This window comes from Crocuta crocuta, unplaced genomic scaffold (genome assembly GCF_008692635.1).
Source record: "Crocuta crocuta isolate KB4526 unplaced genomic scaffold, BGI_CrCroc_1.0 scaffold25, whole genome shotgun sequence".
NCBI lineage: Eukaryota > Metazoa > Chordata > Mammalia > Carnivora > Hyaenidae > Crocuta > Crocuta crocuta.
Window position 1 is genome coordinate 1,153,250 of NW_027532015.1, and position 14,895 is coordinate 1,168,144.

Consider the following 14,895-nt stretch of genomic DNA (forward strand, 5'->3'; position numbering starts at 1 on the left):
TTGCAGAAGCATATTTTCAGTCACTGATATATAGTAAAACCTATCATTATCAATCTTCTATGAGTTCCTTCTTGCATAAATTACTCTTTAAAATTTATCAACAAATATCTATTCAAACGTATGGGCATTCAACAGCCCAGAAAAATTATAGAGGATATGTTTGTATAATTTTTTGGGTTAAAAAGACTACCGACATTCCTAGTAATTTTAATGATCACTTCCTCACTAGTATTAGCCAGGCTTTCTCCTATCATAAATTACCATCAGTGGGAAACTTAGGGACTTTCCTCAAAGTGCCCAACTTCCTTCTTAGTTCTGCTTTTGTCCTCTGTGTCTTTTATGTGCCTTTAGTCATCTAGTCCTAGGTGTTTTCTCTCCTTCTGGTGCCCTGGACAAAAGCTCCTCACTGGGCTTTGGGAATGCAGAGCTGCCTGCTCCTCTGTGGGATTGCTTTCTGGCTATTAATGAACATCACTTAGTTCCTCTGGCCCTTAAGCACAGGCTCCTCTGGTTACTGTAGGCCCCTAGGGCTTATCCCTGGGGACAGTGAGTCCTTTTACTACACGATCAAATTTGGGAGGCATGAGATTGCCACACGCCACCTTCAAGCTCAGGTTAGACACTACTCCTTAGTAAAGGAATGCCTGTTTAATGTGCACACATGAATCACTCTTGCATTATTAAAATGACTACGGAAAGAGGAGTTTGCCAGTCTGGGAACCTAAACTCTCAGACTGTAGGCATGTCATATACATGGAAACGTTGAAAATCCCATTGGATTATAGATAGTTAACATGAAGCTCGGTGGTGGCTTCTAAAGGTGAATTTCCTTGGGTGGGGGGGAGGGCGGAGAATTGCACTTCTTGCTATTTTTCCCAGAGATTTTTGTCCAAAACTTTGTGATTTATTAAAGGCTTATCATTTGGCTTTGAAAACATTGCTTTAAAGTTCACAGCTGGTTTTCCTCAAATCTTTGACAACAGCAATAAAGTATCGTGCTGAGTTGTTCCAGAGAGGAAGCTAGGATCAATGAGCATAAATAACAGAGACGTAGGCTCAATAAGTAAAGAACGCTAGAAGGAATAGGCTGCCATCGAACAGACAACTCTCCTGGCCATTAGCAGAAGATTGGGTTGTAAAAGGAATATCAGTTTTTGGTGCATGTGGGGCTAACTGACCTCCAAGTTCTCTTCCAACTTTAAGAGTGTATGATATAATATTGTCAGTTAAAAATGAAGATTCTGGCTTCTGTTGACCAGACATTTTCTGAGGGAGAGCTCTACAGTGACCATGTTTTATATTGAGTGGGTAGTTCAGGGTCCTCATCCATAAAATGAGAACTAAAACTACCTACCTCCTAGAATTGTTCATCCGTAAAGAGTTGGTAGAGTTTTAGCATATACTGTACACTATTGTTATCAACTTCCAGCCCTTCAGCCCTACCCACAGTGGAGGGAACAGGAAATGGGATAAGCCCTGTGTCCCTCCTCTGTTACACATAAAAAGTCATTTTTAAAAATACATTTGTAGGACTATGCAAGGCTTACCATTCTGTTGTGTGTAAGTATAATAAAAGGAAAATTTAAAACTGTGTAGCAGCAACCAGTGCATGTCAGGCTGTGCTTGGCAGTGAGTATTGGAGCATGAGAAATGCTCTGGGAATTCGGAAGAGTAGAGTTCAAGCCCAACCAGAAAGGAAGGAGTCCTGAATGTGTCAAGTGAGGACATCTTGGGAAGTATGATGTATAGACAGAGGCCAAAAATGGGAGACTGGTTGCTAATGTGTCTGAGGGGCAAGGGAGGCCAGTTTGTGTGGTGGAGTTAATGAGAGTCTTCCAGATTGTACGCAGGGATGAGGCATTTGGAGGGTAGAGGAGCTTAAGCAGCAGCTGGTCACATCTGAAGGGCTCTATCTGTGGCAACAGGGTATCTACAGCACAGCACGTGTCGGTGCACTTGAGGGGAGGGATGAGAGGCCAATTAGGAGGCTTGAGTCCCCGTCTCTGCAGGAAGCCATGAGTGCCTACGTGAGGCAGGGATGAGCAGAGGTGGAAAGAGAATGCTCATATATTGCCTGAGTCCCATCAGCTTTTACACCTGAAGCAGCTTTTATTGTCAGGTGGTGTATGAATGAGTCGCTGACCTCTTTCTACCTGAAAAACTGCAGGAATACTTTCAAGGCCTGGAGTCTCATATGATCCTGACGGAAACACTCTTCAGAAAGATAATCAGCTTTGCGGCGCTACAGGAAACTCACTTCCACACAGAACTGACGGCACAGGCTTCAGCTGTACTAAAACGGGCTCACAAGAGGGGTGTGGAGTTGGAGTACATTCTAGAGGTGAGACTCTTATGCAACACCTTCCCTACGGCAGACCCAACTGCAAAGCATACCCTTAATGCAAGACGTATTTGTTCATGCAATTCACCTCAGAATTGGAACTCCCAGTTCTCAGAGTCCAAGTTTGGAGCTCCCTCGCTCGGCATCGGTTTCTGCCTTGGTCTTCTTGTATTTCTTCTTCATGTTTGGAGAAGTCTGTGCCATGGAGGGAGTCAACTGGAGTCACCGAAAACTTGACTTTGGACAGGGCATGATGGTATTTGGGGTTTTGACAGCAAGACTAAAATGCTGCTGATCTCTGCTATCCATTATTGAAAAAGGCTTCAAATGATTCTTAAAAAGATTTTCCAGGTTCAAATAAAATAAAAATGAGAATTTAGGAGTGAGTGGTTGGGGATTTCTCCTTAGTAGAATGTCTATACTATATATTTATTATTTCTTAAATGTTTATGGTAGCTTTTTTTGTTTGTGAATGTAATATATTTACTTTGCTTTACTACATGAAGTAAACACACCCTGCCCTTTTGCTGAAACTATATATTCATCATTATTGTGGTAAAGAATGAAACCGTGCATATCAGATGCCTGTTGTGTTCCAAATGCACTGTGTACATTATTTCACTGAATCCTCATGACCGACAAGATAGTCATTATTATACCTATTTTCTGATGTTATAAATGAGGTTCAGAGGAGGTTAGTAACTTGCCCACGCTCGTACTGCTTGTTGGTCACAGATGCCCCAAGCCTGTTTGCAGTGCTTTTAAGGGTCACCATCTGATTATTTGCTCAAAGCCATCTTTTCTTCCCAAAGTAAACCCCCAGCACAAACATTGCCAACATAACTGTTTATTTTTTATTTTTTTAAAAATTTATTTTTTAAAAAATTTCTTTTGAGAGAGAGAGAAAGAGCAGGGGAGGGGCAAAGAGAGAGAACCCCAGGCATCGGTGCAGAGCCCACCATGGGATTTGAACTCAAACTCATGAACCATGAGATCATGACCTGAGCCAAAATCGAGAGTGGGCGCTTAACCAACTTGAGCCACTCAGGCGCCCTTCCAACATAACTTTGAAGAGAACCTGTCAGTGCATATTTTGCACAAAAAGAAGATCTTGGTTCTTTAATGAGGATTTTTTTTAATGTTTATTTTTGAGAGAGAAAGAGAATGAGTGGGGAAGGGGAAGAGAGAGGGGGAGACACAGAATCCAAAGCAGGCTCCAGGTTCTGAGCAGTCAGCACAGAGCCCAACGCAGGGCTAGAACTCACTATCTGTGAGAGCATGACCTAAGCCGAGGTCAGACACTCAACTGACTGAGCCACCCAGGCACCCCATAATGAGAATTTTTAGCTCACAGACTGATACTGTATTTCTAGACATGGTCTCATCTGGATGAAGACCACCAGGAGCTCAGCAAACAGCTGGAGGTGGTGGAAAGTAGCATCCCAAGTGTGGGATTGGTGGAGGAGAGTGAGGAGAGGCTCATTGACCGGATAACACTCTACCAGGTCAGTGCCCACTGGTATCTTGGTGTGAAAAGTTGCCACATTTTCTTTTGAGACTTCCCTATGGTTTAACTGAATCTAAACAAATTTGCAATCAAATATTTTATTAAGTACTTTTACTTTTATTTCAAGCTATTAACATTGTTGAAAGCAGATAGATTTTAAGTATTTGTTTTATAATAGGAACATAAGATCTTTTTTCTTTAAAAAAATTTTTTTTCATGTTTATTTACTTTTGAGAGAGAGAGCGTGAGAAGGGGAGGGGCAGAGAGAGAGGGACACACAGAATGCGAGGCAGGCTCTAGTCTCTGAGCTGTTAGCACAGAGCCCGACACAGGGCTCGAACCCACAAAGCTGCAAAATCATGACCTGAGCCGAAGTCGGACTCTTAACCAACTGAGCCATCTATTTTTCTCCTTTTAACATGAGATCTCTTTCTGAAAATTCGACTGAGCATTTTCTGTGGTGCATGTTGGTGTCACACTATTCTTAATCATAGCTTGATAGTTTCAAATGTACCCAAAGTTACTACCAAAGAAAAGAAAGAAAGAAAGAATAACCTCTATACTTAAATATAGATGAGCCAACTCAGAGTTTCTAATCTTACTTGGGTACAAACAGTTGAATTCTGATTAATAGGGATGGGGAGCAATATGGGCACCAGAGAAACTATAATTCTTGAAGAGAAAAAAAATGCGTCATCCAAACTTTTAACCCAGTATTTTCAATCAATTTTAGCATTTGAAATCCAGCCTTAATGAATACCAGCCCAAATTATACCAGGTATTGGATAATGGGAAGCGACTGCTCATGTCCATTAGCTGCTCCGATCTAGAAAGCCGGCTAAATCAGCTTGGAGAACACTGGCTAAATAATACCAACAAAGTGTCTAAGGAACTTCACAGATTGGAGACAGTGCTGAAACACTGGACCAGGTAATGCAGTGACTGTGATGCATAATTTTAGGTTAGTGCTGCAGACTCTAACACTGCTGGGTATGGGGCTTGAAAACGAGAAGATCCCCCTAGGCACTTAGCTCATAATTCAGAAAAGAAAGGCAAAAACAAAGCCTCCAGTTAGATTCCTGGACAGTTGAACAAACATGCAATTCGAAGTAGGCAGGGAAGCAGGTACCTACTGCCGCTTACCTTTGACCTCTGATCCTCCCTTGCCTGTTGACTGTACGTGACTGTTCACAGCAAAACCTTAGAAGGAGACATAGAAGGAAAGTATGTTTGAGAAAGTACAGTTTCTCAAGGGCAGTGGGAACCATTGAAGAGAAGTGGAGGGTTGATTTTACATCAAGAAATACTCTATTTCCATGCCACCTTTATTTCTAAGAACTTTTAATAATAGTCATCTAGTATTTTCTAAATAGTCTCAATGTGAACAAGTAGGAGAAAGATATACTTTTTTTTTTCCATTCAGCTTAGAAATGGGAAAGCTGAAACTTGCTTAATGTAGACATTTGAAGGGAATTTGAAAGTGTCCAGTGCAGGACATTATTCTCCCAAACCTGCTGTACCTCTCGTGTTAAAATCGGCATTGCTAAATAACATGGGTTAGCAGTAAGGAAGTATTGGATTTTACTGAATTGACGCATTCACGGAATTACAGATATCAGAGTGAATCTGCAGAACTTATTCACTGGTTACAGTCTGCAAAAGACAGGCTAGAATTTTGGACTCAACAATCTGTGACCGTCCCACAGGAACTAGAAATGGTCCGTGATCATCTCAGTGCTTTCCTGGTAAGCCTAAGAATTTAAAGCATTTGATTCCATTTTATATACTTAATAAGCCAAGCTGAAGAAAATTTGTCAATGTTAGCTATGTGTGGTCAATGATTATGCAAAATAATAGGGTTCAATGTTGCCTCATTAAAGTAATTTTCAAGGAGTGGCTTCATTGTTGGCTTTCATTCAAGGCGATGGTATGCTTTCTACTTTTTTGTCCTCTGGCATGCTTAACATCACTCCCCTTCAAGACATATAGAAAAAGTTGTTATGTAGCAAATGGTTCTCTTTTAGTAAATTAAAAGACTGACTATTTAATCCCGATTTGAACATTGCTGCTGCTTTTAGGAGTTTTCCAAGGAAGTGGATGCGAAATCTTCCCTGAAATCATCCGTTCTGAGCATTGGAAATCAGCTTCTTCGATTAAAGAAGGTGGACACGGCTTCCCTACGCTCAGAGCTGTCACACATTGATAGCCAGTGGACTGATCTGCTGACAAATATTCCCAGTGTACAGGAAAAGCTCCACCAGGTAGAGAAATCATCTTAGGTTTAATTCATAACAGTTGACTTAAGCAGTATTAAATGGAAAGAGTGCTAATCTGCTTTTGCTTACAGATTTAGATCAGCTCTGTCATGGACAGGCTGCCTTTTCTGTCTTTCATTGTTCTGCATACAAAAAGCAAACTGTTCTACAAGCCATACCTACAGATGTCGTATCTTCCAAGGATGACTTCTTTAGTGTGTGTGTGTGTGTGTGTGTGTGTGTGTGTGTATGTGTGTAGTAGTAGTAGTAGTAGTAGTAGTAGTAGTAGTAGTAGAAACTTCATCTGGCCTTGTTTAAACTGTTTCTTTGTAAAATGTGGGTCACTACACTCCCTCATAAAGTGAGTAGTTATAAGCATTCAATCACAGTGTATTTAAAAGACCTATCATCTCACCTATAATAGAGCAACTGGCATTCAATAAATTTAAGTACTTTCCTTCTCTGGAAATATACCTCCCTTCCCTGGATCCCAGGCAGTATACGTTTACCGCTCTTTGATATTCATCACTCTACCAGGTCTGAAAGCTGTGTTTAAGGTCTGAGTCTTATCCCTCCTAGTCAGCAACTATATATTTCTGGGGCGGGGCGAGAACATCTCACATTCATCTCTGTATCTTTCTGTACCACATCGAAATCCATAAATATTTTAAGTGATTGCCCCTGTTCCTTTAAATCATTACAATAAGTATCGGCAAAAATGTATGTTAGATTAAGTAAGATTCAGAAATCCAAGTATATTTTAGTTAAAGAGTAAGGAAATTGGCCATGCTCTTAGGAATAAATATTAGAGTGCCAAAAAATCTAGAAAATGATAGTTTGTAATGTGGTATTTTTCTTTCTTCCTTTAACATTCCTGAGTCATAATACACAGAAATTTTTACAAGATAATTAATAAAATACATCTGTTGAATGTTTTGTAGTTAAGTTTTTTTTAAACTCATAAAACTAGCTATAAAATAAGAATAATATTTCCTTCTTGCTGGTATTTTGATTAATTAGTTAATGTTTATTCAATGTTTATAGTATTGGATGTCAAGTGAACATAAGATGACTATTATTGTTCTGTGTTTGCCTGATGTTTAATTTCAAGCTCCTAATAAGATTAAGATCCAAAACTGTCATTAAGAAGCGTTATCTCTTTTGGCACGTTAATAAATATTAATGTGAGGTTTTTTTGGGTTGGCAGAAATTTGGTTTCAATTTTAACCTCTGTGCCTTGTTCTGTCTCTTCCTTGGGCAGCTCCAGATGGATAAGCTGCCCTCTCGCCATGCCATTTCTGAACTTATGACTTGGATTTCCCTCATGGAAAATGTTATTCAAAAGGATGAGGAGAATATAAAAAATTCAATAGGTTACAAGGCAATTCATGAATACCTTCAGAAATATAAGGTGACGGAATATTTTTTTCTTTTAACTTTTCATATTTTAGGACTATTCATTCAAAAGAACTCAAATTATGGACCTCAGATCTTGGAGTGGATGTTTCGTACGTAGTGACCAGATAAGGGTACAAGGGTAAAAATACTGCCTCCCTAGTTATAGACATAGAAAATCTGTCCAGTATTAGGAATAATTTAAAATTTTTTTCAGTGTTCATTTATTCTGAGAGAGAGAGCAAGCGAGCAGGGGAAGGGCACAGAGAGAGGGAGAGAGAGGATCCCAAGCAGGCTCCCCTCTGTCAGTGCACAGCCAGATGTAGGGCTTGAACCTATGAACTGCAAGATCATGACCTGAGCAGAAATCAAGAGACAGACGCTGAATTGACTGAGCCATCCAGGTGCCCCAGGAATATTTTTGAATAAGATTTTGTGTCATTGAAAAAATCATAAAAATATTTGTTATAATTTATAAGTATGTTATAGTGAGCTTAGACAATTTATCCCATTCTACATCCTCTACCTAAAATGTATATGTATATTTATATTCACTACATTAATAAATTCAAAATTTTATAAAGTTTTGTATATTCAAGTCAGTATATTTATACTTTAAAAAATTATAAGTTCAGTGTGTTTGTAAATTATATGTATATATACATTTATTCAACTTCTGATAATAACGAGTTATATAAACATATACAGACTGTGCCATTTGGTCTAAATCATGGAATGGTAAGATAAGGTTATTTAAGGCTTTCCAATTCTTGATAAAATATAAGCTATTTATGTCCATCACCTTGTTTCCTTATTTCCTCCCTTCACTTTGCAGGGTTTTAAGATAGATATTAACTGTAAACAGCTGACAGTTGACTTCGTGAACCAGTCCGTGCTCCAAATCAGCAGTCAGGATGTGGAAAGTAAACGCAGTGATAAGACCGATTTTGCTGAGCAACTTGGAGCCATGAATAAAAGTTGGCAAATCCTGCAGGGTCTAGTGACTGAGAAGGTAAGGAAGCCACGTGGCCTCTGCTGTCCATATTTACACAGACACACCAAGGCCAGGCACACGCTGTAAAGAAAACTCGTTTCACAAGCAGTATAGCTTCACGCAGCACACAAATGTTTCTGAAGGGGACACCCCGAGTCCCATTGCTCTAACTGTTCGTTACTCTCGTTCATTATTTTTTTACTTGTCTTCTATTCTTCACCCATTATACATTGTTTTGCTCTTTTAGAGATGCCCTTTGACTTCTTTTGCCTTTTCTCCAAGTTGACTTTACTTACTTACCAATACTAGTTAGTCACTGCTTTACCCTTTATGGGATTTGTTTTTTAAGCCTCTGTACAATAAGCTGTATTTTAAAAAAACTCTTCATTTAGAGGGAATAGTGGCTTGAGTAATTGGAGGAAATGGTGGCTTGCGTGCCTGTGATTTGATTTTAAAATAAAATTGCAAACTTCATTTCATTGTGCGTGTTCAGATCCAGCTGTTGGAAGGCTTATTGGAATCTTGGTCAGAATATGAAAATAATGTGCAGAGTCTGAAAACTTGGTGTGAAACCCAGGAAAACAGACTAAAGCAACAGCATCGAATTGGAGACCAGGCCTCAGTTCAGAGCACAATGAAAGACTGTCAGGTACGTTGCCCAGGTAGCTGATGCACCTTTGTCATAGTTTCGTGGCAGGTGCCAAAGGAACTTCCTGGCCATGGGAGCTGAGAGTTAAATCCTGAAAAACGTTGTATTTGGTAATGAATTTCTCTGCTTATGAGAGTTTATGAGGTTTTTCTTTAACTATTATTTTTTTCACCTATTTAAAATAAATTGAAATTATGAGAATCTTGAGACACACTCTTAAGTAGACACAATGCTACTAACTCCCATACGCTGATCATCAGATTTAATCATTATTAAGATTATGGCATATTTTTCTGAATTATTTCTTTTCTGAAATATTTTACAGTAAATCCCAGACATCATGTTGTTTTACTCCTGCAAGATACAGTACACATCTCTAAGAGATTGACATTTTCATGCATAACCATAACATCCTGATCACCACAAAAATTTAATAATAATCCCTTCATGCTATTCAAAGCTCGGCTCATAACACTGTCTCTACAATTTCCTTTAAAATGTCTTTTTTTTCCCAGTTAACTTGTTCACATAGGGATACAACAATGTCCACATGCTCCATTTGTTATTAGACCTCTTAAGCCTCTTCAGTATTTGTTAATACAGTTAACTTGCCAGAGAAGCTGTAGACTGGTCCCACGTTCAGGATTAGCCGGTGGACTTTCTCTAAGACGTCATTTAACTTGCTCCTCTCTCTCTCCTCTGTATTTTCTGTAAATGAAAGTTAGCACTAGAGGCTTCATGGAGTTCTGTTTTTAACTCTAAGGAGCAGAGTGTTTCACAGATGACAATGTTACTTTCTCCCATGTCCCATGGGAAGCTTTTCACAGCATCTGCTCCTTCTACTGTTGATGGTAAGTGTCTGTGTCAGGTGGATTGAGCGCGCTCTGAATGTTTTCCAGCGACTTAGGAACACTAAATATTTGCTCAGGTATTCTTGGTTATGCTAAAGAAATGTGAGTTATTGGGGTGCCTGGATGGCTTAGTCAGTTAAGCGTCCGACTTTCGCTTAGGTCACGATCTCGTAGTTTGTGGGTTCGAGCCCCGCGTCGGGCTCTGTGCTGACTGCCAGCTCAGAGCCTGGAGCCTATTTCAGAGTCTGTGTCTCCATCTCTCTCTGACCCTCCCCTGCTTACGCTGTCTCTCTCTCTCTCTCTCCTAGAAATAAATAAAAATATTGAAAAAAAAAGAAATGTGAGTTATTACAGGTACTGCTGTAATAAAATTTTAAAACAATTCAATAATTTTTCATATATGGAGCAGCTGTGATGGCTCTCTGTAGTGTTTCCAAAGAAGAGTCGAAGACTCAACTGTGAAATAATTCTACAGAAACACACCTTTCACCAAATCTTGTTTTTATATTGTAGACTCCAAAAAGAAAAGCCTTTCATAGCTATCTTCCTTCCAGCTAGCAGTTTTTTCTGGGAGCACATGTAAGGAGAGATATATTTAAACTCTCAGTCAAAGCTTTTCCATTTAGAAACAGAGGAGCAGATGCCCTTGTGCCGGGCTGGCGAGCTCATGGATTGTAACTTCTATAGTGGATAAATATGGCAAAACCAACGTATAGAGAAATACCCTGAAATTTAAAATCTGCTTCTCATCAGAAGGTGGGTGTAGAAAAAGCTGAAGACCAAAATTATGCACCAGCTAGTCTTATAGCATTTCCAGGTTTCCAGGGGCTAGTAGTATTTCTGATTTCAGCCATCAATTTTGTATATCAAAATGCACCAAAAAATCTGGAATTTCATAATTTTACTTTGAGGGATGAGAGATCTGACCTCTTAAGCTCCTAAATGTTTCCATTTAAATGAAAAGATAATTTGCAAGATTAGTGCTTCTTCGTTCTCTATTAGAAGGAAATAATGCATTAACTTTTCATTTTTAAAAAAAAATTGTTTTTAAGGTTTGTTTATTTTTGAGAGAGAGACAGAGCATGAGTGGGGGAGGGGCAGAGAGAGAGGGAGACACAGAATCTGAAGCAGGCTCCAGGCTCTGAGCTGTCAGCACAGGGCCTGATATAGGGCTTGAACCATGAGATCATGACCTGAGTGGAAGTTGGACACTTAAGTAACTGAGCCACCCAGGCACCGCTGACTTTTTTCTTCTTTCTCTCCTTTTTCTTTTATTATTATTTTTTAATGTTTATTTATTTTTGAGAAAGAGAGAGCATGAGTGGGAAGGGGCAGATAGAGAGGGAGACACAGAATCCAAAGCAGCCTCCAGGCTCTGAGCTGTCAGCACAGAGCCCAATGTGGGGTTCAAACTCGGAAATGAGGAGATCATGACCTGAGCCAAAGTCAGATGCTTAACCAAATGAGCCACCTAGGCACCCCTTTAAATTTTTTTTGAAATGTGTATTTATTTTTGAGACAGAGAGAGAGAGAGCGAGCGAGAGAGAGCGACCGAGCACAAGCGGGGCAGGGGCAGAGAGCTACTTTTTCATCTCATTGATGTACTTTTTTCTGCCATTTTCTATTTTGCTTTTTTTCCCCATGCCTGTACCTTTTATTTAACAAAGACATTACTATCAGAAGATGTCACAGAGGTTTGGCCAAGTTTTACTCCTTTTTGGACACAAATTTTAGTCTCCCAGAAGGTCACACCAGGCGGTGTCAGGAGGAAAAGCTTGAAATGTGGTTTAAAGAACTTCACATCAATGCCAGTTAGTGATTTCAAATTTAGTCATTTTTTTTGAGACAAAGAACAGAGTGGAAGTAACCCACACGGTTATTTGGGGGCATCACATATAAATCACCATAGCTTAATGGCAGGCTCTATTTGGCAAAACCGCAAACCTTGATAAAAATTTATTGTCATTTTTGAGAAATTGTTCCTCTGGACCAAAGTGTGATATTCAAGCCAGCAGGCTTAAATCAGTGACTGGATTCAAGCTTTATTTTCTTTAAAACATCTTGAATACTTTCCCATTCTTTCAGAAGTGATTTATTAATTTAAACCAACATAAAGAATGATATTTATGAATTAACTCATATTAGGAATGATTTATTACAGCAAAAAATGTTAAGTTTGGGTTTTTTCTTCATTGATCAGAAACACAATCATCCTTTAATTATTATTGAAAGGAAAGGAAAACACATTTTGATTTTGCACAAAATATATACTTCAGTCTTTTTTCCTTCCTGGGTTTTGCTTTTATGCCAACATAAATGTGCAGGGCATTTCAGGGATGTGTTTTTAAGCAATGGGTCATTCATTTAATATTGCTCAATGAAAAAGTTAACATCTATGGGTAAATAAGAATAAATTTATTTCCTATGGCCGGAGTTTAGAATCCTAGTAAAGACATGTTGGAAGGATTGTTATGGTTAATCTTTTAAAGAAGTAGAGGGGCGCCTGGGTGGCTCAGTCGGTTAAATGTCCAACTTCAGCTCAGGTCATGATCTCACAGTTCATGGGTTCGAGCCCCATGTCAGGCTCTGTGCTGAACTTTGCTCAAAGTCTGGAGCCTGCTTCGGATTCTGTGTCTCCTTCTCTCTCTGCCCCTCCTCCCCCTCACACTCTGTCTCACTCTGTCTCTCAAAAATAAATAAACGTAAAAAAAATAAAAAATAAAGAAGTAGAGAGATCCTTAAATAGTGAAATTAATGATGTTTTCTATACTGCATAGAGGACCTATCACCCTAGTAATCATTGTATTCATTCTCTGGTTAATTATCAAAGCTGTCAAAATATTGACAGAATTATGAAGTGGAAATGAAAGAACAATATTAGAAACAGAAGTGATCTCCTCAGGCTACTAATTGCATGAGTTTCTAATTAATACATCAAGAAAAAAATAGCTTCATGATAATTAAGGATAGAAAAATAAATAAATTGGTACTGCCTCATAGCTGATTACCAAATAGTTGAATATTATAATACTGTTCTACATGAGCTGAGTTTTTAACAGCTTAAAAAGCATTTCATATATATTATTTTAGAATTTTCTCATTCTTTTTTTTTTTTTTTTTTTTTTTTTTTTTTTTTTTTTGGAATTTTCTCATTCTAACCTCCAAAGCCTACATAGCTACATATCTAGCTATTTTTTTTAATGTTTATTTATTTTTGAGAGACAAAGGCAAAGTGTGAGCAGGTGAGGGTCAGAGAGAGAGGGAGACACAGAATCTGAAGCAGGCTACGGGCTCTGAGCTGTCAGCACAGAGCCTAATGTGAGGCTCAAACTCATGAACTGCGAGATCCTGACCTGAGCCGAAGTCAGATGCTTAACTGACTGAGCCACCCAGGCGCCCCTCTCCATATCTAGTTCTGGAGGTATACTCCTGAATATAAGCATGCAACCATGCCTTAATATATAGCTTCTCACATCACTCCAGCCTGGAATCTACATCCTTTCCAGAAGCCACGTCTGGGTACTCTCCTCCACCACTGCCCCGGGAATCAGTAGGCGCTAAAGGTTTGGGTTCTCATCCCATCTCCAGGCCTCACCAGCGCTGTAACCCAAGCTTATAGGTCTTGATCTCCCACTGATTTACCCAGTAAATGTTGATAGCCATCTCAGCCTCCCATACTGTGCTTTCCGAAGTCTCAAATGGCATGAAAATATAAATTAGGATTATAATGTCTGGTTAAGGTTGCTCTCCAGAGTGTCGCCTCTTTTATTTTCTTTTTCGAAGATTTGATACTGACCATTATAAAAGCACATCCCAAAGAAAAGCAAGATTTGATTCCTGGAGGGAAAGCCTGTAACCTTTTGGAATCACAGAATCAGAGAGAAAGAAAGGCTAAAAGAGATTCTGATTTTCTGCCTGAAGAAACAGACCCAGTGGAAGTTTCTAGATTAAAGTGCCACATTTTGGGGCGCCTGGGCGACTCAGTTGGTTAAGTGTCCAACTTCGGCTCAGGTCATGATCTTACGGTTTGTGGGTTCGAGCCCCGCATCGGGCTCTGTGCTGACAGCCAGCTCAGAGCCTGGAGCCTGTTTCTGATTCTGTATCTCCCTCTCTCTCTGACCCTCCCCTGCTCACGCTGTCTCTCTCTCTCTCTCAAAAATAAATAAAAAAACATTAAAAAAAAAAAAGTGCCACATTTTAACAGTAGCAGAAATGTAACTAAACTTAGATGCTGCGGCCCAGAATACCATTCTATTGCATGTCAGCCTAGGGCTGTGTAACTTTTCCAATGCCAAGATATATGAATTTAAGAATATAAATTATGTTACTATGTCTCACATATATTTCTTTCCTTCTGGCTTCTTAAAAAAATTACCTGGTGCCATGTCTTTATTAGGTAATCAAATTTTACTTTTTATGAGCTATGCTAATTTGTCTTGGAATAAAAGGACTGTTTAAAAAATTTAATGTAAGAACAAGTACTGCTGTGTGAAGACCCTCTCCTGAAAATGAAAAGTTTTTTGTTATTAGTAAAAAATTGGAGGGATATGAGACTATGTAATGGCTCAATTTCAGTGCACTGTGGAGTTCTGTAATAGAACAATTTGAAGTGACTATTTTTAATCTCTCAGGATCTAGAAGATTTGATTAGAGCCAAAGAAAAAGAAGTAGAGAAAATTGAGCAGAATGGACTTGCTTTGATTCAGAACAAGAAAGAAGACGTCTCTGGTGCTGTCACAAGCACGCTGCGGGAGCTCAACCAAACCTGGGCAAATTTAGACCACATGGTAATCACTGCTTGCAGAGACCTGACTTTAAGACCATGTTTGCCATCTCCTGTCCAAACATGTCATGGGTTTTGGTTTTCCTAAATTAATTGAGTAGTCACAGACTATCAAAATTT

At 39.1% G+C, this 14,895-nt stretch overlaps 1 protein-coding gene across 2 annotated transcripts in view; it reads left to right on the top strand.

Moving 5' to 3' along the window:
- Positions 1-14,895, top strand: part of SYNE1 (spectrin repeat containing nuclear envelope protein 1) — a 457,258-nt gene that overhangs the window by 343,317 nt on the left and 99,046 nt on the right. For both annotated transcript variants that reach the window (XM_077775982.1, XM_077775981.1), the window contains 9 exons: positions 2,168-2,341; positions 3,715-3,846; positions 4,582-4,778; positions 5,461-5,593; positions 5,927-6,109; positions 7,365-7,514; positions 8,334-8,510; positions 8,986-9,141; positions 14,624-14,779. In XM_077775982.1, the coding sequence (XP_077632108.1) occupies positions 2,168-2,341; positions 3,715-3,846; positions 4,582-4,778; positions 5,461-5,593; positions 5,927-6,109; positions 7,365-7,514; positions 8,334-8,510; positions 8,986-9,141; positions 14,624-14,779 (1,458 nt within the window). The remainder of the gene's footprint in view (positions 1-2,167; positions 2,342-3,714; positions 3,847-4,581; positions 4,779-5,460; positions 5,594-5,926; positions 6,110-7,364; positions 7,515-8,333; positions 8,511-8,985; positions 9,142-14,623; positions 14,780-14,895) is intronic.